This window comes from Ascaphus truei, chromosome 10 (genome assembly GCF_040206685.1).
Source record: "Ascaphus truei isolate aAscTru1 chromosome 10, aAscTru1.hap1, whole genome shotgun sequence".
NCBI classification, from domain to species: Eukaryota; Metazoa; Chordata; class Amphibia; order Anura; family Ascaphidae; genus Ascaphus; species Ascaphus truei.
In genome coordinates this window covers 37,622,548-37,646,574 of record NC_134492.1, presented here as the reverse complement: position 1 = coordinate 37,646,574, position 24,027 = coordinate 37,622,548, and the positions used below count along the sequence as shown (strand labels likewise).

Below are 24,027 nucleotides of genomic sequence, written 5' to 3'. Positions count from 1 at the left end.
ACGCAGTCTCTCCCCCTATTCAATATGCAGTCTCTCTCCCTATTCAATACGCAGTCTCTCTCCCCTATTCAATACGCAGTCTCTCCCCCTATTCAATACGCAGTCTCTCTCCCTATTCAATACGCAGTCTCTCTCCTTATTCAATACGCAGTCTCTCCCCCTATTCAATACGCAGTCTCTCTCCCTATTCAATATACAGTCTCTCCCCCTATTCAATACGCAGTCTCTCCCCCTATTCAATACGCAGTCTCTCTCCCTATTCAATACGCAGTCTCTCTCCTTATTCAATACGCAGTCTCTCCCCCTATTCAATACGCAGTCTCTCTCCCTATTCAATACGCAGTCTCTCTCCTTATTCAATACGCAGTCTCTCTCCCTATTCAATACGCAGTCTCTCTCCTTATTCAATACGCAGTCTCTCCCCCTATTCAATACGCAGTCTCTCTCCCTATTCAATACGCAGTCTCTCTCCCTATTCAATATGCAGTCTCTCCCCCTATTCAATACGCAATCTCCCCCTATTCAATACGCAGTCTCTCCCCCTATTCAATACGCAGTCTCTCTCCCTATTCAATACGCAGTCTCTCTCCTTATTCAATACGCAGTCTCTCCCCCTATTCAATACGCAGTCTCTCTCCCTATTCAATACGCAGTCTCTCCCCCTATTCAATACGCAGTCTCTCTCCTTATTCAATACGCAGTCTCTCTCCCTATTCAATATGCAGTCTCTCCCCCTATTCAATACGCAGTCTCTCCCCCTATTCAATACGCAGTCTCTCCCCCTATTCAATACGCAGTCTCTCCCCCTATTCAATACGCAGTCTCTCCCCCTATTCAATACGCAGTCTCTCCCCCTATTCAATATGCAGTCTCTCCCCCTATTCAATACGCAGTCTCTCTCCCTATTCAATACGCAGTCTCTCTCCCTATTCAATATGCAGTCTCTCTCCCTATTCAATATGCAGTCTCTCTCCCTATTCAATACGCAGTCTCTCTCCCTATTCAATACGCAGTCTCTCTCCCTATTCAATGTGCAGTCTCTCCCCCTATTCAATACGCAGTCTCTCCCCCTATTCAATACGCAGTCTCTCCCCCTATTCAATACGCAGTCTCTCCCCCTATTCAATATGCAGTCTCTCCCCCTATTCAATACGCAGTCTCTCCCCCTATTCAATACGCAGTCTCTCCCCCTATTCAATACGCAGTCTCTCCCCCTATTCAATATGCAGTCTCTCCCCCTATTCAATACGCAGTCTCTCTCCCTATTCAATACGCAGTCTCTCTCCCTATTCAATATGCAGTCTCTCTCCCTATTCAATATGCAGTCTCTCTCCCTATTCAATATGCAGTCTCTCCCCCTATTCAATATGCAGTCTCTCTCCCTATTCAATACGCAGTCTCTCCCCCTATTCAATACGCAGTCTCTCCCCCTATTCAATACGCAGTCTCTCCCCCTATTCAATATGCAGTCTCTCCCCCTATTCAATACGCAGTCTCTCTCCCTATTCAATACGCAGTCTCTCTCCCTATTCAATACGCAGACTCTCCCTATTCAATACGCAGTCTCTCTCCCTATTCAATACGCAGTCTCTCTCCCTATTCAATACGCAGTCTCTCTCCCTATTCAATACGCAGTCTCTCTCCCTATTCAATACGCAGTCCGTCTCCCTATTCAATACGCAGTCTCTCTCCCTATTCAATACGCAGACTCTCCCTATTCAATACGCAGTCTCTCTCCCTATTCAATACGCAGTCTCTCTCCCTATTCAATACGCAGTCTCTCTCCCTATTCAATACGCAGACTCTCCCTATTCAATACGCAGTCTCTCTCCCTATTCAATACGCAGTCTCTCTCCCTATTCAATACGCAGTCTCTCCCCCTATTCAATATGCAGTCTCTCTCCCTATTCAATACGCAGTCTCTCTCCCTATTCAATACGCAGTCTCTCCCCTATTCAATGTGCAGTCTCTCTCCCTATTCAATACGCAGTCCGTCTCCCTATTCAATACGCAGTCTCTCTCCCTATTCAATACGCAGTCTCTCTCCCTATTCAATACGCAGTCTCTCCCCCTATTCAATACGCAGTCTCTCTCCCTATTCAATGTGCAGTCTCTCTCCCTATTCAATACGCAGTCTCTCTCCCCTATTCAATACTTTGTCTCTCTCCCTATTCAATACGCAGTCTCTCTCCCTATTCAATATGCACTCTCTCCCCCTATTCAATATACAGTCTCTCCCCCTATTCAATATGCAGTCTCTCTCCCTATTCAATGTGCAGTCTCTCCCCCTATTCAATACGCAGTCTCTCCCCCTATTCAATACGCAGTCTCTCCCCCTATTCAATATGCAGTCTCTCCCCCTATTCAATATGCAGTCTCTCTCCCTATTCAATGTGCAGTCTCCCTCCCTATTCAATATGCAGTCTCTCTCCCTATTCAATGTGCAGTCTCTCTCCCTATTCAATGTGCAGTCTCTCTCCCTATTCAATGTGCAGTCTCTCCCCCTATTCAATGTGCAGTCTCTCTCCCTATTCAATGTGCAGTCTCTCTCCCTATTCAATGTGCAGTCTCTCTCCCTATTCAATGTGCAGTCTCTCTCCCTATTCAATGTGCAGTCTCTCTCCCTATTCAATGTGCAGTCTCTCTCCCTATTCAATGTGCAGTCTCTCCCCCTATTCAATATGCAGTCTCTCTCCCTATTCAATGTGCAGTCTCTCTCCCTATGCAATGTGCAGTCTCTCTCCCTATTCAATGTGCAGTCTCTCTCCCTATTCAATACGCAGTCTATCCCCCTATTCAATACGCAGTCTCCCCCCTATTCAATACGCAGTCTCTCCCCCTATTCAATACGCAATCTCCCCCTATTCAATACGCAGTCTCCCCCCTATTCAATACGCAGTCTCTCTCCCTATTCAATACGCAGTCTCTCTCCCTATTCAATACGCAATCTCCCCCTATTCAATACGCAGTCTCCCCCCTATTCAATACGCAGTCTCTCTCCCTATTCAATACGCAGTCTCTCTCCCTATTCAATACGCAGTCTCTCCCCCTATTCAATACGCAGTCTCTCCCTATTCAATACGCAGTCTCTCTCCCTATTCAATACGCAGTCTCTCTCCCTATTCAATATGCAGTCTCTCTCCCTATTCAATACGCAGTCTCTCTCCCTATTCAATACGCAGTCTCTCCCCTATTCAATGTGCAGTCTCTCTCCCTATTCAATACGCAGTCTCTCTCCCTATTCAATACGCAGTCTCTCTCCCTATTCAATACGCAGTCCGTCTCCCTATTCAATACGCAGTCTCTCTCCCTATTCAATACGCAGTCTCTCTCCCTATTCAATACGCAGTCTCTCCCCCTATTCAATACGCAGTCTCTCCCCCTATTCAATACGCAGTCTCTCCCTATTCAATACGCAGTCTCTCTCCCTATTCAATACGCAGTCTCTCTCCCTATTCAATACGCAGTCTCTCTCCCTATTCAATACGCAGTCCGTCTCCCTATTCAATACGCAGTCTCTCTCCCTATTCAATACGCAGTCTCTCTCCCTATTCAATACGCAGTCTCTCTCCCTATTCAATACGCAGTCTCTCCCCCTATTCAATATGCAGTCTCTCTCCCCTATTCAATACTTTGTCTCTCTCCCTATTCAATATGCAGTCTCTCTCCCTATTCAATATACAGTCTCTCCCCTTATTCAATATGCAGTCTCTCTCCCTATTCAATGTGCAGTCTCTCCCCCTATTCAATACGCAGTCTCTCCCCCTATTCAATACGCAGTCTCTCCCCCTATTCAATGTGCAGTCTCTCTCCCTATTCAATGTGCAGTCTCCCTCCCTATTCAATATGCAGTCTCTCTCCCTATTCAATGTGCAGTCTCTCTCCCTATTCAATGTGCAGTCTCTCTCCCTATTCAATGTGCAGTCTCTCCCCCTATTCAATGTGCAGTCTCTCTCCCTATTCAATGTGCAGTCTCTCTCCCTATTCAATGTGCAGTCTCTCTCCCTATTCAATGTGCAGTCTCTCTCCCTATTCAATGTGCAGTCTCCCTCCCTATTCAATGTGCAGTCTCTCTCCCTATTCAATGTGCAGTCTCTCTCCCTATTCAATGTGCAGTCTCTCCCCCTATTCAATATGCAGTCTCTCTCCCTATTCAATGTGCAGTCTCTCTCCCTATGCAATGTGCAGTCTCTCTCCCTATTCAATACGCAGTCTATCCCCCTATTCAATACGCAGTCTCCCCCCTATTCAATACGCAGTCTCTCCCCCTATTCAATACGCAATCTCCCCCTATTCAATACGCAGTCTCCCCCCTATTCAATACGCAGTCTCTCTCCCTATTCAATACGCAGTCTCTCTCCCTATTCAATACGCAGTCTCTCTCCCTATTCAATACGCAGTCTCTCCCCCTATTCAATACGCAGTCGCTCTCCCTATTCAATACGCAGTCTCTCTCCCTATTCAATACGCAGTCTCTCTCCCTATTCAATACGCAGTCTCTCTCCCTATTCAATACGCAGTCCGTCTCCCTATTCAATACGCAGTCTCTCTCCCTATTCAATACGCAGTCTCTCCCCTATTCAATGTGCAGTCTCTCTCCCTATTCAATATGCAGTCTCTCCCCCTATTCAATACGCAATCTCCCCCTATTCAATACGCAGTCTCTCCCCTATTCAATGTGCAGTCTCTCTCCCTATTCAATATGCAATCTCTCCCCCTATTCAATACGCAGTCTCTCTCCCTATTCAATACGCAGTCTCTCTCCCTATTCAATACGCAGTCTCTCCCCCTATTCAATACGCAGTCTCTCCCCCTATTCAATACGCAGTCTCTCTCCCTATTCAATACGCAGTCTCTCCCCCTATTCAATACGCAGTCGCTCTCCCTATTCAATACGCAGTCTCTCTCCCTATTCAATACGCAGTCTCTCTCCCTATTCAATACGCAGTACGTCTCCCTATTCAATACGCAGTCTCTCTCCCTATTCAATACGCAGTCTCTCCCCTATTCAATGTGCAGTCTCTCTCCCTATTCAATACGCAGTCTCTCCCCCTATTCAATACGCAGTCTCTCCCCCTATTCAATACGCAGTCTCTCTCCCTATTCAATACGCAGTCTCTCTCCCTATTCAATACGCAGTCTCTCTCCCTATTCAATACGCTGTCTCTCTCCCTATTCAATACGCAGTCTCTCTCCCTATTCAATACGCAGTCTCTCTCCCTATTCAATACGCAGTCTCTCTCCCTATTCAATACGCAGTCTCTCTCCCTATTCAATACGCAGTCTCTCCCCCTATTCAATACGCAGTCTCTCTCCCTATTCAATACGCAGTCTCTCTCCCTATTCAATACGCAGTCTCTCTCCCTATTCAATGTGCAGTCTCTCTCCCTATTCAATGTGCAGTCTCTCTCCCTATTCAATGTGCAGTCTCTCTCCCTATTCAATGTGCAGTCTCTCTCCCTATTCAATGTGCAGTCTCTCTCCCTATTCAATGTGCAGTCTCCCTCCCTATTCAATATGCAGTCTCTCTCCCTATTCAATGTGCAGTCTCTCTCCCTATTCAATGTGCAGTCTCTCTCCCTATTCAATGTGCAGTCTCTCCCCCTATTCAATGTGCAGTCTCTCTCCCTATTCAATGTGCAGTCTCTCTCCCTATTCAATGTGCAGTCTCTCTCCCTATTCAATGTGCAGTCTCTCCCCCTATTCAATGTGCAGTCTCTCTCCCTATTCAATGTGCAGTCTCTCTCCCTATTCAATGTGCAGTCTCTCTCCCTATTCAATGTGCAGTCTCTCTCCCTATTCAATGTGCAGTCTCTCTCCCTATTCAATGTGCAGTCTCTCTCCCTATTCAATGTGCAGTCTCTCCCCCTATTCAATGTGCAGTCTCTCTCCCTATTCAATGTGCAGTCTCTCTCCCTATTCAATGTGCAGTCTCCCTCCCTATTCAATATGCAGTCTCTCTCCCTATTCAATGTGCAGTCTCTCTCCCTATTCAATGTGCAGTCTCTCTCCCTATTCAATGTGCAGTCTCTCCCCCTATTCAATGTGCAGTCTCTCTCCCTATTCAATGTGCAGTCTCCCTCCCTATTCAATATGCAGTCTCTCTCCCTATTCAATGTGCAGTCTCTCTCCCTATTCAATGTGCAGTCTCTCTCCCTATTCAATGTGCAGTCTCTCCCCCTATTCAATGTGCAGTCTCTCCCCCTATTCAATGTGCAGTCTCTCTCCCTATTCAATGTGCAGTCTCTCTCCCTATTCAATGTGCAGTCTCTCTCCCTATTCAATGTGCAGTCTCTCTCCCTATTCAATGTGCAGTCTCTCCCCCTATTCAATACGCAGTCTCTCTCCCTATTCAATACGCAGTCTCTCTCCCTATTCAATACGCAGTCCGTCTCCCTATTCAATACGCAGTCTCTCTCCCTATTCAATACGCAGTCTCTCCCCTATTCAATGTGCAGTCTCTCTCCCTATTCAATGTGCAGTCTCCCTCCCTATTCAATATGCAGTCTCTCTCCCTATTCAATACGCAGTCTCTCTCCCTATTCAATACGCAGTCTCTCTCCCTATTCAATACGCAGTCTCTCCCCCTATTCAATACGCAGTCTCTCTCCCTATTCAATGTGCAGTCTCTCTCCCTATTCAATATGCAGTCTCTCTCCCCTATTCAATACTTTGTCTCTCTCCCTATTCAATATGCAGTCTCTCTCCCTATTCAATATACAGTCTCTCCCCTTATTCAATATGCAGTCTCTCTCCCTATTCAATGTGCAGTCTCTCCCCCTATTCAATACGCAGTCTCTCCCCCTATTCAATACGCAGTCTCTCCCCCTATTCAATGTGCAGTCTCTCTCCCTATTCAATGTGCAGTCTCCCTCCCTATTCAATATGCAGTCTCTCTCCCTATTCAATGTGCAGTCTCTCTCCCTATTCAATGTGCAGTCTCTCTCCCTATTCAATGTGCAGTCTCTCCCCCTATTCAATGTGCAGTCTCTCTCCCTATTCAATGTGCAGTCTCTCTCCCTATTCAATATGCAGTCTCTCTCCCTATTCAATATGCAGTCTCTCTCCCTATTCAATGTGCAGTCTCTCTCCCTATTCAATATGCAGTCTCTCTCCCTATTCAATACGCAGTCTCTCTCCCTATTCAATGTGCAGTCTCTCTCCCTATTCAATATGCAGTCTCTCTCCCTATTCAATGTGCAGTCTCTCTCCCTATTCAATGTGCAGTCTCTCTCCCTATTCAATGTGCAGTCTCTCTCCCTATTCAATGTGCAGTCTCTCTCCCTATTCACTGTGCAGTCTCTCTCCCTATTCAATGTGCAGTCTCTCCCCCTATTCAATATGCAGTCTCTCTCCCTATTCAATGTGCAGTCTCTCTCCCTATGCAATGTGCAGTCTCTCTCCCTATTCAATACGCAGTCTATCCCCCTATTCAATACGCAGTCTCCCCCCTATTCAATACGCAGTCTCTCCCCCTATTCAATACGCAATCTCCCCCTATTCAATACGCAGTCTCCCCCCTATTCAATACGCAGTCTCTCTCCCTATTCAATACGCAGTCTCTCTCCCTATTCAATACGCAGTCTCTCTCCCTATTCAATACGCAGTCTCTCTCCCTATTCAATATGCAGTCTCTCCCCTTATTCAATACGCAGTCTCTCTCCCTATTCAATATACAATCTCTCCCCCTATTCAATATGCAGTCGCTCTCCCTATTCAATACGCAGTCTCTCTCCCTATTCAATACGCAGTCTCTCTCCCTATTCAATACGCAGTCTCTCTCCCTATTCAATACGCAGTCTCTCCCCTATTCAATGTGCAGTCTCTCTCCCTATTCAATACGCAGTCTCTCCCCCTATTCAATACGCAGTCTCTCTCCCTATTCAATACGCAGTCTCTCTCCCTATTCAATACGCAGTCTCTCTCCCTATTCAATACGCAGTCTCTCTCCCTATTCAATACGCAGTCTCTCCCCCTATTCAATACGCAGTCGCTCTCCCTATTCAATACGCAGTCTCTCTCCCTATTCAATGTGCAGTCTCTCTCCCTATTCAATATGCAGTCTCTCTCCCTATTCAATGTGCAGTCTCTCTCCCTATTCAATGTGCAGTCTCTCTCCCTATTCAATGTGCAGTCTCTCTCCCTATTCAATGTGCAGTCTCTCTCCCTATTCAATGTGCAGTCTCTCTCCCTATTCAATGTGCAGTCTCTCCCCCTATTCAATATGCAGTCTCTCTCCCTATTCAATGTGCAGTCTCTCTCCCTATGCAATGTGCAGTCTCTCTCCCTATTCAATACGCAGTCTATCCCCCTATTCAATACGCAGTCTCCCCCCTATTCAATACGCAGTCTCTCCCCCTATTCAATACGCAATCTCCCCCTATTCAATACGCAGTCTCCCCCCTATTCAATACGCAGTCTCTCTCCCTATTCAATACGCAGTCTCTCTCCCTATTCAATACGCAGTCTCTCTCCCTATTCAATACGCAGTCTCTCTCCCTATTCAATATACAGTCTCTCCCCTTATTCAATACGCAGTCTCTCTCCCTATTCAATATACAATCTCTCCCCCTATTCAATATGCAGTCGCTCTCCCTATTCAATACGCAGTCTCTCTCCCTATTCAATACGCAGTCTCTCTCCCTATTCAATACGCAGTCTCTCTCCCTATTCAATACGCAGTCTCTCTCCCTATTCAATACGCAGTCTCTCCCCTATTCAATGTGCAGTCTCTCTCCCTATTCAATACGCAGTCTCTCCCCCTATTCAATACGCAGTCTCTCTCCCTATTCAATACGCAGTCTCTCTCCCTATTCAATACGCAGTCTCTCTCCCTATTCAATACGCAGTCTCTCTCCCTATTCAATACGCAGTCTCTCTCCCTATTCAATACGCAGTCTCTCTCCCTATTCAATACGCAGTCTCTCTCCCTTTTCAATACGCAGTCTCTCTCCCTATTCAATACGCAGTCTCTCTCCCTATTCAATACGCAGTCTCTCCCCCTATTCAATACGCAGTCTCTCTCCCTATTCAATACGCAGTCTCTCTCCCTATTCAATACGCAGTCTCTCTCCCTATTCAATACGCAGTCTCTCTCCCTATTCAATACGCAGTCTCTCTCCCTATTCAATGTGCAGTCTCTCTCCCTATTCAATGTGCAGTCTCTCTCCCTATTCAATGTGCAGTCTCTCTCCCTATTCAATGTGCAGTCTCTCTCCCTATTCAATGTGCAGTCTCTCTCCCTATTCAATGTGCAGTCTCCCTCCCTATTCAATATGCAGTCTCTCTCCCTATTCAATGTGCAGTCTCTCTCCCTATTCAATGTGCAGTCTCTCTCCCTATTCAATGTGCAGTCTCTCCCCCTATTCAATGTGCAGTCTCTCTCCCTATTCAATGTGCAGTCTCTCTCCCTATTCAATGTGCAGTCTCTCTCCCTATTCAATGTGCAGTCTCTCCCCCTATTCAATATGCAGTCTCTCTCCCTATTCAATACGCAGTCTCTCTCCCTATTCAATACGCAGTCTCTCTCCCTATTCAATACGCAGTCCGTCTCCCTATTCAATACGCAGTCTCTCTCCCTATTCAATACGCAGTCTCTCCCCTATTCAATGTGCAGTCTCTCTCCCTATTCAATATGCAGTCTCTCTCCCTATTCAATACGCAGTCTCTCTCCCTATTCAATACGCAGTCTCTCTCCCTATTCAATACGCAGTCTCTCTCCCTATTCAATACGCAGTCTCTCTCCCTATTCAATACGCAGTCTCTCTACCTATTCAATACGCAGTCTCTCCCCCTATTCAATACGCAGTCTCTCTCCCTATTCAATGTGCAGTCTCTCCCCCTATTCAATATGCAGTCTCTCTCCCTATTCAATACGCAGTCTCTCTCCCTATTCAATATGCAGTCTCTCCCCCTATTCAATACGCAGTCTTTCCCCCTATTCAATATGCAGTCTCTCCCCCTATTCAATATGCAGTCTCTCTCCCTATTCAATATGCAGTCTCTCCCCCTATTCAATATGCAGTCTCTCTCCCTATTCAATGTGCAGTCTCTCTCCCTATTCAATGTGCAGTCTCTCTCCCTATTCAATGTGCAGTCTCTCTCCCTATTCAATGTGCAGTCTCTCTCCCTATTCAATGTGCAGTCTCTCTCCCTATTCAATGTGCAGTCTCTCTCCCTATTCAATGTGCAGTCTCTCTCCCTATTCAATATGCAATCTCTCTCCCTTTTCAATACGCAGTCTTTCCCCCTATTCAATATGCAGTCTCTCCCCCTATTCAATGTGCAGTCTCTCTCCCTATTCAATGTGCAGTCTCTCTCCCTATTCAATGTGCAGTCTCTCTCCCTATTCAATGTGCAGTCTCTCTCCCTATTCAATGTGCAGTCTCTCTCCCTATTCAATATGCAGTCTCTCCCCCTATTCAATGTGCAGTCTCTCTCCCTATTCAATGTGCAGTCTCTCTCCCTATTCAATGTGCAGTCTCTCTCCCTATTCAATGTGCAGTCTCTCTCCCTATTCAATATGCAATCTCTCTCCCTATTCAATACGCAGTCTTTCCCCCTATTCAATATGCAGTCTCTCCCCCTATTCAATGTGCAGTCTCTCTCCCTATTCAATATGCAGTCTCTCTCCCTATTCAATGTGCAGTCTCTCTCCCTATTCAATGTGCAGTCTCTCTCCCTATTCAATGTGCAGTCTCTCTCCCTATTCAATACGCAGTCTCTCTCCCTATTCAATACGCTGTCTCTCCCCCTATTCAATATGTACAGTAATCTCTCCCCTATTTAATACGCAGTCTCTCTCCCTATTCAATACGCAGTCTCTCTCCCTATTCAATACGCAGTCTCTCTCCCTATTCAATATGCAGTCTCTCCCCCTATTCAATATGCAGTCTCTCTCCCTATTCAATATGCAGTCTCTCCCCCTATTCAATATGCAGTCTCTCTCCCTATTCAATGTGCAGTCTCTCTCCCTATTCAATATGCAGTCTCTCTCCCTATTCAATACGCAGTCTCTCTCCCTATTCAATATGCAGTCTCTCCCCCTATTCAATATGCAGTCTCTCTCCCTATTCAATATGCAGTCTCTCCCCCTATTCAATATGCAGTCTCTCTCCCTATTCAATGTGCAGTCTCTCTCCCTATTCAATATGCAGTCTCTCCCCCTATTCAATACGCAGTCTCTCTCCCTATTCAATACGCAGTCTCTCCCCCTATTCAATGTGCAGTCTCTCTCCCTATTCAATGTGCAGTCTCTCTCCCTATTCAATGTGCAGTCTCTCTCCCTATTCAATGTGCAGTCTCTCTCCCTATTCAATATGCAATCTCTCTCCCTATTCAATACGCAGTCTTTCCCCCTATTCAATATGCAGTCTCTCCCCCTATTCAATATGCAGTCTCTCTCCCTATTCAATGTGCAGTCTCTCTCCCTATTCAATATGCAGTCTCTCTCCCTATTCAATACGCAGTCTCTCTCCCTATTCAATGTGCAGTCTCTCTCCCTATTCAATATGCAGTCTCTCCCCCTATTCAATATGTACAGTAATCTCTCCCCTATTCAATATGCAGTCTCTCTCCCTATTCAATATGCAGTCTCTCTCCCTATTCAATATGCAGTCTCTCTCCCTATTCAATATGCAGTCTCTCCCCCTATTCAATATGTACAGTAATCTCTCCCCTATTCAATATGCAGTCTCTCTCCCTATTCAATATGCAGTCTCTCTCCCTATTCAATATGCAGTCTCTCTCCCTATTCAATGTGCAGTCTCTCCCCCTATTCAATATGCAGTCTCTCTCCCTATTCAATATGCAGTCTCTCCCCCTATTCAATATGTACAGTAATCTCTCCCCTATTCAATATGCAGTCTCTCTCCCTATTCAATATGCAGTCTCTCTCCCTATTCAATATGCAGTCTCTCTCCCTATTCAATATGCAGTCTCTCTCCCTATTCAATACGCAGTCTCTCTCCCTATTCAATGTGCAGTCTCTCTCCCTATTCAATATGCAGTCTCTCCCCCTATTCAATATGTACAGTAATCTCTCCCCTATTCAATATGCAGTCTCTCTCCCTATTCAATATGCAGTCTCTCTCCCTATTCAATATGCAGTCTCTCTCCCTATTCAATATGCAGTCTCTCCCCCTATTCAATATGTACAGTAATCTCTCCCCTATTCAATATGCAGTCTCTCTCCCTATTCAATATGCAGTCTCTCTCCCTATTCAATATGCAGTCTCTCTCCCTATTCAATGTGCAGTCTCTCCCCCTATTCAATATGCAGTCTCTCTCCCTATTCAATATGCAGTCTCTCCCCCTATTCAATATGTACAGTAATCTCTCCCCTATTCAACGTGCAATAAAGTCGTCTTCCCTGTTCTAGTGTTCAGCTCAGATGAATAGAACCAACATCTCCAGTACGGCGAAGCTTCACAGGATATGGAAAAGGCTTTTCCTTCTAGTCTCTGAACACTTAGAAAAGCATTTCATGCAGGTGCACGTTATATCTATTTGTCACCAAAAACATTTATTAGACTGTAAGATGCTTTAGTCAAGCACTTCCCTCTCAGGTAGTTACCATAGCACTAGCACATCTATCTTAGCACTCGTATTGACCTTCTATTTCATTTTTTTAACCAACATGTGGATTGCATTTTGTACAGATCTATCTAAGAATGCGGCATAATAATAATAGTCATCACTATTGCAGGGCTACAGTGCAGCAATGAGATGTCTGGTATTAATACAGTAGGAAATAAAGTAATGAATGGCCAGTCCCACATAGGTACACATTGGAATAGAGCTCTATTTATAACCTCTTCCCTTAGGATGCACTCAATTAAATACATTTCTCTTGCTGAGCAGGGAGTTTGGTCGCTGGAAGGTAAAAAACTTGGCATTGGAAAGGAAGGAATTCCCAAGCCTGCTGCTGGCTCCTGAATTTGTCCGGAATATCCGTCAATTGGGAAGGAGACCCTCCCTGTCTCAGATCACAGAAACCCTGATTAAAAAGTATGGTACTCACCTTCTTCTTTCGGCTGTCCTAGGAGGTGAGTGTTATTTTTCCAAACCTAGGGAGCAATATACATGATGGCCCATGTTTACAAAGGGCACCATTCCATAAGATGTCTACTACCGCCGGAAGACACCTTGCAGGCCATTGAACCGAATGGAACGTAAGGTGACTTGCAGAGCTACTATAGAAGGTTTCATGTGGCACCCCCCCACTTATATGTGGGCCTATATATCTTCACAGTGTGGCCACACTGGAACAGCACTAATACATAAATATCAGACAATTGAGAAAACAATACTTCTCTTGTTAGAGATAAAATGTAGGTAGATAGATGTACATTCACATGCACGTGTTGTATATAAACAATGGATGAACAATTTATCTTCCCGAGTCTCCACTAAACTCACATAGTTGAAGTAGTGAAGCAAATGGGAATGATTTACTAGACCTCAGTAAGGAGAAGTGGAAATCCCATATAAGAGCACGCCGTAGTATATTCTGGTAATACCGTAGTATATTCTGGTAATACCGTAGTATATTCTAGTAATACCGTAGTATATTCTGGTAATACTGTAGTATATTCTGGTAATACCGTAGTATATTCTGGTAATACCGTAGTATATTCTAGTAATACCGTAGTATATTCTGGTAATACTGTAGTATATTCTGGTAATACCATAGTATGTTCTTGTAATACCGTAGTATATTATGGTAATACCGTAGTATATTCTGGTAATGCCGTAGTATATTCTGGTAATGCTGTAGTATATTCTTGTAATACCGTAGTATATTCTGGTAATACCGTAGTATATTCTGGTAATACCGTAGTATATTCTTGTAATACCGTAGTTTATTATGGTAATACCGTAGTACATTCTGGTAATACCGTAGTATATTCTTGTAATACCGTAGTATATTCTGGTAATACCGTAGTATATTCTGGTAATACCGTAGTACATTCTGGTAATACTGTAGTATATTCTTGTAATACCGTAGTATATTCTGGTAATGCTGTAGTACTTTTCCTTGACTTCTTTCTGTAGCTTCAGCTATTTTTCTCACAGACTAAAAGCCAAGTGTTTCATTCTCTTACTTCTGCTCCCATTGATTGAAGGTTGCAACCTTCAGCCAATTAATGTAGTTGGTGGAATTAAAGGCATATTTATCAAATGTATAAACGACAAATAATGGTCGGTATAAACGTAAACAGTTTCTCAGCAAATGTTTTATTGATTGACATCGTGACTGCAGAAAATGTATGCGTTGACCTGAGGAAGAGAGAGAACTCTCGAAAGCTTGGCCTAAAATATCAATTGTTAGGCCAATTAAAAAAGGTATCACCTAATACTGAAGTACTCGTTTATTTTGCACTATTGCAACTGCACTAACATGGCTACTTCTATTTAATATATGGGCTTTAACAAAGGGGCTCTGGCAACACAATGGGGCTCAGCTCCCAAGAAATAAAACTGAATGAAACTACAAAACAGCCATAGGGAAGTGACCTAATTGCATCAATAGAATACTCAATGTTAGACCACCATTACATACAGTATCAAACATATTCTTCATTAATGTCTGGGATTCATTCTGATTCTCCCCATCGCCTACATATGACATGTGCATAAATATATGTATGAGTGTGCAAAAAAAGGAATTGAATGAAGTTTGGATACCATACGATAATGGGATGACTGGATGGGAACTCAACCTTCTCAGGGTGCTGGTGGCTCTTGACGCATTCGCCTTTGTTAAGGAAAAGGGTGAGGAATCTCTGTGTGCCAATTTATTTAATATAGCTTTATTTAAGAATGTTCAGTATTTCTAAAAAAAAAATTAAAAAAAAGCTCTCCAAATGCTCACTTTGAGAACATATAACATCTATTACCTCTAACAGGGATCACTTTACACATTGATTTGGTTTGTCCATTTCAACTGTAAGTAACCACAGTAATAAAAAACAGTGCGTTAACAAATGGAGTTATTGTTGGGAGACGATAATATTTTGGTTCAATGTGTAAGTAGAGACTGAAGAGACGGAAATGTGTAGTCATATTAAGTGCTGCTTTTTGCTTTTTTTTGTTGAGTGGGAGGTGACCAAATCAGAAACGCTCTTGCTGTCAACTCCACATTGAAGGTCGTTGGTTGTTGGGTAGAGAGAGGCTGTGCATGTATACTTTTTAAGGTTGGCAGTGCGTTACTCGTATTTCCCTTGCAGGTGAAGAGTCTCTCACCATGTTTGTGGATAAGGGGCGACTGAAGCGAGAGCCTGGAGGGCGAGGAAACACATCAGCCCCTACATTGGACACCTTGCACCAGCTGGCAGCTTCATATTTCATGGACCGGGAGAGCGCACTGAGACAGCTGCACCATATCCAAATCACCACCGGAGCCATTAAGGTACATAGAGCATGGCTTCATGAAGCCACGCTCTGCAAGTCTTTTTTACAATGGTGGTATTTAACAGCACCCCTGGCAGAGGGTCCTGCAACACGTTGAGGTAAAGGCACCTGTGGCAGCAAAGGGGTTAATTGAGAAATGTTATATTGGACAGGATTACAAATCCCGGATCGCTAAAGGGTGGTCATTTACAGGACTGGATCAAACCGTCCTGAAAATGTAAGGCTTTTTGATAGGTTTGTTCTGGAAAGGGTGTTTGGTTACAGGAGGAGTACTTTACCTTGCAGTTGACTATCTGAAGTGATTTAATTATCTGAGCAATTCCCTGATCTTTTTTAGATAGAATTAGGAAGCTAATTTAGCAATGTTCTTCAGATCTAATGATACTATTCATTTCTCCTCTAGCACTGCCAGTGTATGCAGCACTGTACATAACATTTTTAAAGGTGCAGGTCCCTGACCCATAGGGCTTACAATCTAATGTTGTTGCACGAGGAACAGTGAGATACAGATACATGCCCATGGTCACAAGAAACTAGCACTGGGAGATGAACCAGTTTTACCCCAAAGTCAGTGGTGTTAGCAGTTGACCGTTCCATACTCAAATCCACCAACAGAAATATAGCAATCAATGAAGCACTGTCCTTTTTTGGGGGAGGGAGGGGGGGGGGGGAGAGAGGGTGGATGGGAAATAAACTTTTTCGGTTTTAAAGAATCAAAGGAGCGATGAAAGAATGAATACTCGGCAGTAGTATATGGGGTATAAGGGGTTAATGCGCCTAGCAGATCAGATTAGCGATACGTGTTATTAAAGCTGTACTTTCTAGGCATCTGTAGCAACGAATGAGCTAGTGAGGCAATGATCTTCCCTTCATGTCTATCTAGAGAAGAAGGTGCCAAAAAAACAGGAGTCTGATAGAATCTACCAAGAAAATGCTTAATAAGTAACCGTCAGCAATGGAGCAGGGCTCTACAGATGGAAAGGGTTGAAAGGACAATGATCAGCCAGCCCTCTTGGCATCAGAAGACATTCTTCGGGTCTCCAACAGGGAAAAAGTTAATGGGGCAACATTCTATTGGTGTTTCGAGGAAGGGGTTAATGGAGCAGTGTAAGAGTGAAGGGAAAAGCTGCTGCAGGGACATTATTAATGGAACATTGGCCCCGTTAATGAACTTGCCACTCATTAAAAAGCAGCCCGCTCCCTTCTGTTGCGAAAACAGGCTGGTTATGATTCTTTATTTCTGCTCCTCCATGCCTTTTTTACCACAATTGTCGCCCTCCCTCCTTGTCACCTGGAGCGTGGGCCGCACTGCTGTTTTTCAAACACCATTTGGACTGTCATAGACCCATGACTGGGATACCAGTTCCAACTCACATGGGGCTTGGGTAACCGTTTCTTGCTCCAGTGCTATCTTCACAACAGATGTTGTTGTACATAAGTGATGTTGCCACCTGGCTCGTGATCACTCAGACAGGGCCAGGCTTTTATGGAGAAGTAGCTCCAAGAGCAGATTCAGCTACAATAGTTGTAGCTTTTAAATTCACCGTTCCAAATGGGAAAAACGAGCCGTCTGGACATGGTTGGATGGCAAAACTCTACCTGGCCTTTGATGGTCTCAAAAGTTTGTCCCCATATAGTATGTTGAACAGTATATATAGTATAGTATGAGGATATGGATACCTAATATTTTCTATGTTGGGAGGAGATTAATTGAGGAGTTGGGGGGAGATTAATGACTCATCCCACTGTTTGAACGCTCTTGTTTATCAGTCTCACTGCTGCAAAACTGGTGTATAACCAAGTGCAAAAAGAACATGTTTCTAATACCATTGAGTTCAGTGGCATCTTTTTTTGTTCTGCACTGGCTTTCCAGCAGGCAAACTTTCATATGTATCCACTTTGTCTCATCGGAAGAAGATACATGTAAAGTCTCAAAACATGGACACAACAGCAAACAGTACATATATACATATATACACACACACACACACTAGCTGAGAGACCCGGCGTTGCCCGTGAGTTAAATTTGCTGCTAGGAAAAGGTGGGGGGAGGGACAGTGGACAGGAGGAGGGGAGGGACGGGGACAGTGGACAGCAGGGGACGGGGACAGTGGACAGGAGGGGACGGGGACAGTGGACAGGAGGGGGGGTAGTGGACAGGAGGGGGGGGTAGTGGACAGGAGGGGGGGGGCAGTGGACGTGAGGGGGGGGGGCAGTGGACATGAGGGGGGGGCGGGGGACAGTGTAGAGGAGGGGGCGGGACAGTGGACAGGAGGGGGGGACAGTGGACAGGAGGGGGGGTCAGTGGACAGGAGGGGGGGTCAGTGGACAGGAGGGGGGACAGTGGACAGGAGGGGGGGACAGTGGACAGGAGGGGGGGACAGTGGACAGGAGGGGGGTGAGTGGAGCGGGAGGGAGGTGGAGGGAGGTGAGTGGAGATGGAGTGCAGCAGGAGGGAGGTGAGTGGAGAGGGAGTTGAGTGGAGCGGGAGGGAGGTGAGTGGAGCGGGAGGGAGTGGAGCGGGAGGGAGGGAGGTGAGTGGAGCGGAGGGGAGGCAGGGAGGTGAGTGGAGCACCGGGGAGGGGGGGAGGTGAGTGTGATGGGGGGGGAGAGGACAGAGAGAGAGGTGTGTGTGTGGTTTTTTTGGACCTTTGGCCCGTCACTCCGCCTCAGGCCAATGAGAGGTGTGGGGGGCGGGCCAAGGGGGTGGTGTGAGTGTGTGAGGCCAATGAGAGGTGTGCGGGGGCGGCGGGCCAAAAGACCAATGAGATTGCCGCTAGGGACAGGGAACACAGTGAAACATACAATGCTTTCAGAAATATATAGTAGACTAGCTGAGAGCCCCGGCGTTGCCCGGGATGTTTGTGGTGTGGGTGTGGCATTTGGGTGGGGAGTGGTCCACGCGGCCCATGTGCTGTGGTAGTGCTGCTGTGGCTGTACTGATGGTGATTGTATCGGTGTGCTGATTTGGGAGGGTTTGGTGCTGATGTGGGGGTGCGGATGTGGGTGTGCCGATGGGGGAGGTGCAAAGGTGGCGATGTGTGGGTGCTGATGGTGTTGATGGGGGCTGGGAATGGCGGGGAGCCGAGAATGCCAGTGTGCTGGGGGGGCATGGGATACCGGTGTGCTGATGTGGTGGTGCTGGGGATAGTGTGTGTGTGTATACATGTTTGTGTGTATACATTGTATGTGTGTGTGTGTGTGTGTGTGTGTGTATACATGTGTGTGTATGTGTACGTGTGTGTGTATACATGTGTGTGTATACATGTGTGTGTGTTGTGACATAGTCCAAAGATGTTAGGCAGCTTTCTGCCCCATTTTAGAGCAGAAAGTGCAGGAATAGTTACAAATGATCCGTTCCACAGCTTCCCATTAACTCAGGCAGCTGGATGGAAAATCCAGACCACAGATTACAATGGCTCTAGTTCTCCCTCACCTGCTCTTCTAATCACATGCACAGGTATTTAGAGCAGAGAGGTTTTGCATTTCTCTCTCTCTCTCTCCTTGGAGCCTGGGGGCTGGGGGTGTCGCTACTCTCCTGCATCCAGTATCGAGGTTGACGGCCTCTCCACGTATCACAGTACCAGAGGATTTGCCTGGACACCCCAAACAGATAAGACAAACAAATGGTTACTGCTGTTGCTAAAAGACTGTGCTGTATCTTGTGACCCTAAATGAGAGAGCATTGTTTTAAGCTGGGGAACCAGTTTAGTTGGCCAGCAGCTGTTAGAGAGACTGATTTTGATGTGTAGTTAGATCCCTGAAAGGGATAGGATTTTGTTTATATAATTTGGTTTCTTTTTACTTGAAATAACAGTGTGGGAAATACTGTAACAATGAAATGAGTGAACTGCTGAATGAAAGTATCTGAGTACCTCTAACATACACATGTTAAAGCTGCAGTACCTTACTTGGATGAAAATAAAGCAGGCAGAAGCCTGAGTTAAGCAGCTTAATACTTTGCATGATCCTGTCTTTGTATTAAATAACCCTAGAAGACTGTGTCGGGAAGAACCCAGACAGACGTCAGCACTACAAAAGAGGGGCGTTTGTCACATATGGTGGAGAATGCGGGCAGACACTAAAAGTCTGTGGGTTTGCAAATAAATGCGGGGGTTTAAAATGGCCGCCCAGCTGAACTAAAGTACAGATGCTATGAGTGAAGTCTGTCCCACTGTGTATATCAGTTGTGCTTCTAGCATACACAGAGAATGTGCGAAGTGTGGATGCAATAGCACCCTGAACCCAAACAGAAAACCAAAATGTTTTGCTGAAGAGAAAAAAAATTGCATCTAGCAAGTGCTGTTTGTAAAGCTAATGCCTTTTGCTGAAATGAGTGAATTTGCAGCTAGCAAGTGCTGTATGCAAGTTGCTGAAGTGAGTGAAATTGCAGCTAGCAAATTGTCCCTGCCGGGCTTCTAAAATGGCCGACGTGAAATGTTTGTTTTGTAATGTACATAATCATGAAAAACAGTGTCCCTTCAGGCCATACGATGATGATGATGATGATGACTCGTATGTGGCCCCTGGAGGAGAGCCGTACCCACAGATGAATTTAGTATGCTGGGCCTGTCATAAAGTAGGTCACATGGAAGATATGTGCCCCAAAATTTTCAAAGACAAACAGCTGCAAAAGCAAGCAACGCCCTGTGAGTGCAAGCAAGATGTGGAAGCTGATACCAGTGAGCGTGTGCCCAGTACCACTGATATCTCTGGAGCTAATAAAGCAAAAAGAAAGAAGAAAAAGAAAACTGTTCCTCAAGTCACAGGGGAAGTGACCGAGCCACTTGAACCTGCGCTGTCAGGACATGCGTCAGAAAGGCGCCGAGATGTGCTGCAGACCGGAGTGACCGGCAGAATTGTCACGGGAACAGTGGCAAAGGAAAAGGAGGAGCAAAGGGAAGCTGAATCCTTGAACCAGGATAAAGAGGCTTTGGTTTCTGCACTCCAAGCTGCCCGCCATGATTATGAAGTCCTGCGGCAGGGATTGATGAAGGAGCGAGAATGTTGGAAGAAGGAGCAAGAATCTAACAATAAGGTGCGAGAAGCGAACGCCGAGTTACAGAGGTGTATACTTCCAGCTTTACAGGAGTACGAGGCTTTGAAGAAAACAGAGTCTCTCTTACGGAGTGAGCTGGAAGAGGTGACGACTAGGCTGGAAAAGGCCAACACCTTAATTGCCACCATGGATGAAAAACAGATTAAGTCTGACAAATTGATTGCTATCCTAAAACAGAAATACGGGAAGGCTCTACAAGAGGTGCACACGCTCAGCACAGAGGTGCAAAACTCACGCCTGGAGGGCCACGGTCTGAACACAGAGCTGGAAATGTTGAAGCAAACCTATGAGATTGCCCTAAGTGAGCTAGAGACTGTAAAGCAAGAAAATGAGACTCTGAAATTGGAAAATTCAGATTTGACTGACCAAGCAGAAAAAATAAAGAAACAGTTGACTCAGGAAAAATTAGAAGTGCAGGAAGCACTGATGCACACTCAGAGCCAGCACCAGGAAGAAATGGACGCTCTGAGAACAGAATTGCGAGATGTATGCACAAAACAGAATTGTCTCGTGGAGGAACTTAACATTTTGAAAAAGGAGAAAAGCATTAGAATAATTCAGAAGCACTGCAAAGCTCTTATCCAAGGAAGAAGGGAAAGAGAAAATTATCAGCGTAAACGCGCCACAACTATCATCCTACAGGCTGCCTACAGAGGGATGAAAAGGGGGGGAGGTGGTGGGAAGGGGGAGGGGGGAGGGGGGGAGGTGGTGGGAAGGGGGGGAGGTGGTGGGAAGGGGGGGGGGGAAGGGGGGGAGGTGGTGCGAAGGGGGGGAGGTGGAGGGGAGGTGAAGGGGGTGGGGGGTGGAGGGGAGGTGAAGGGGAGGTGAAGGGGAGGTGAAGGTGGGGGTGGAGGGGAGGTGAAGGGGGGGTGGAGGGGAGGTGAAGGGGGGGTGGAGGGGAGGTGAAGGGGGGGTGGAGGTGAAGGGGGGGGGTGGAGGGGAGGTGAAGGGGAGGTGGAGGGGAGGTGAAGGGGAGGTGGAGGGGAGGTGAAGGGGGGGGTGGAGGGGAGGTGAAGGGGGGTTGGAGGGAGGTGAGGGGTGGGGGAGGTGAGGGGTGGGTGAGGGGAGGTGAAGGCCGCTCCCTCACCCGTCCGGCCGCTCACTCACATGTCCGGCCGCTCCCTCACCCGTCCGGCCGCTCCCTCAGCCGTCCGGCAGCTCCCACGTGGATCTGAGGCGGGAGGCAGCTTGTTGTGGCCGCTCCCCCGCTGTGTCCCGGGCGCTCGCTCCCCCGCTGACTGTAGCGGCGCCGGGGGGGTGGAGGGGAGGTGAAGGGGGGTGAGGGGTGGGTGAGGTGAGGGGTGGGTGAGGGGAGGTGAAGGGGTGAGGGGTGGGTGAAGGGGGGTGAGGGTTGGATGAAGGGGGGTGAGGGGAGGTGAAGGCCGCTCACTCACCCGTCCGGAAGCTCCCACGTGGATCTGAGGCGGGAGGCAGCTTGTTGTGGCCGCTCCCCCACTGTGTCCCGGGCACTCGCTCCCCCGCTGACTGTAGCGGCATCGGGGGGGGGGGGGGAGGGCTGAAAGCGCGGGAGACACGGGGAGAGGAGGAGGTGCGCGGGTGTGGAGGCTGATGTTCGGGGAGGAAGAGGCGGAGGCTCCGGGACCGGTGGGTATGTGAGCCCCACCCCCCGGGTTATACATGCTGCTAATGTACACCCCCCCCCTACTCTGTGTGTGTGTGTGTGTGTGTGTGTGTGTATATGTGTCCCTGTGTGTGTCCCTGTGTGTGTGTGTTTGTGTCCCTGTGTGTCCTTTGGCCCGTCACTCCGCCTCAGGCCAATGAGAGGTGTGCGGGGGCGGCCCAAGGGACCAATGAGATTTCCCCTAGGGACACCGGACATCCAGGCAGGCAGGCAGGCATACAGTGCTTTCAATTATATAGTATAAGATTATATATATATATATATATATATATATATATATATATATATATATATATATATATATATATATATATATATATATATATATATATATATATATATATATACACACACACTCCTGTGTAGGTCAAAAAGATACGATAACCTGTTAGCAATACAGCTCGCAGAACTCTATTTTTCCATTGAATCCCTTAAAAATATAGCCTCTTTGCTGGGGTTACCGGTGAAAATATATAGATATTTTTTTACAGGGTCTTGCAGTATGAAAAGAGTTATGGATTAATCCCCTAGTATTCATAGCTTTTTTTCACCCATGCATCAGTAAAGGAAGAAAATAAGTTGGTCTGGAATATAGTGCTTATCTATTTGAGTGTTGTGACATTGTGATTCCTAAGAGTATTGAAGGGATTAATAGCAGACATGGCGTGATCGAAGGATCAAAAATTATTAAATGCTTATATTTGAAAACAGAGCGCGATCCTAGCAACAGAAGATAAATAAGCTGTAAAAACTCTGGAGTGACCTTCTGGATAGATGAAAGTCTATAAAGGCATGTGGAAAATGTTCTGCTGATAAAGCATATACTGCATTGGGGCGGTTTCTCGGGAAGGGTTGGATCACTGAACTATTTGTGAAGCTTGAAAAGAGAGACCACTGTCAAAAATTGGGCAAAGAGTTGAATCATAAGGGCATGTCAGTGACAAAGAAGAACCTCGGCACTAACAGCAACTCATAAGGCTACATTTGAACATCACTGGGGTGAAGCCCATCTTCTGGGATAATAAAGCTACGATGTGAAGATGGCCCATTAAGCCATCTTGCATTAGCTCCAAGCAGATCACTCATATTATACAGGATGTAATGCTTAGGTATGTAAACAGAGAAAGGATTCTTCTAAAAGAGGCAGAAGCACATAGTGACTTGTAAACAGAAACTAAGACTCAAAGATAGGAATAATGTGATGACACTTTATGTGATACCATACCATGTACACCACCCCCTGGGACACGGTGCAAGGGTACTTGGTGCCATAGGCGAATGTTCAGCATACACCCCCCCCCCCCCTCCCCTGCCCCAATGTTTTTTTAACATTCATACAGATTCCCTCCTCTCTCCGTTATTCTCGTTCCATCTCTCCCTGTAACTCTCCCCTTCTCTCTCCCTCCCTCCCTCCCTCCCTCCCTCATACTCTCTTCCCCCTTCAGGCTGCATCCATGGAAGGAAAGGTAGCGCTCAGCCGTGCGGACGCTCTGCGCTGAGCCCCAGCATGTCATTAGAGGGGGCTCACGCAAGCGTCCGCACGCGTGCTGAGGAGTTGGATTTTTCAGCCGACAGCCAAAGCTGTTTTTCAGCGTGCTGTCGGCTGAAAACCTCCAATCACAGCACAGCACAGCAGCGTCAACGTCACTGCCCCGCTTCCCGATCGCGCACGCTGGCTCGCCTGCTTGTCCATGAAATCGCACAGGCTTCAGCAGGCGAGCCTCAACGTCAGCGCGGCTCAGCATTGCTCCCCCCTCTATGGACACAGCTTTAGTGTCCTCCTCTGCTTGGCCCTGCCCCCAAACTTCTTTAGCCTCCTGATTGGCTGCTGCTGGGTATTGCAGCCAATCAGAATGGAGGAAACTGCCCAGCTCTCTCCCTGCTTGGGTAATCCTCCTGCAGTTATACAGTA

General features: G+C 46.5%; 1 protein-coding gene across 1 annotated transcript in view; it reads left to right on the top strand.

The window, feature by feature from the left end:
* Positions 1-24,027, top strand: part of BRINP2 (BMP/retinoic acid inducible neural specific 2) — a 70,200-nt gene that overhangs the window by 14,836 nt on the left and 31,337 nt on the right. The window contains exons 3-4 of the mRNA XM_075616639.1: positions 12,862-13,046; positions 15,231-15,412. Coding sequence (XP_075472754.1) covers positions 12,862-13,046; positions 15,231-15,412 — 367 coding nt within the window. The remainder of the gene's footprint in view (positions 1-12,861; positions 13,047-15,230; positions 15,413-24,027) is intronic.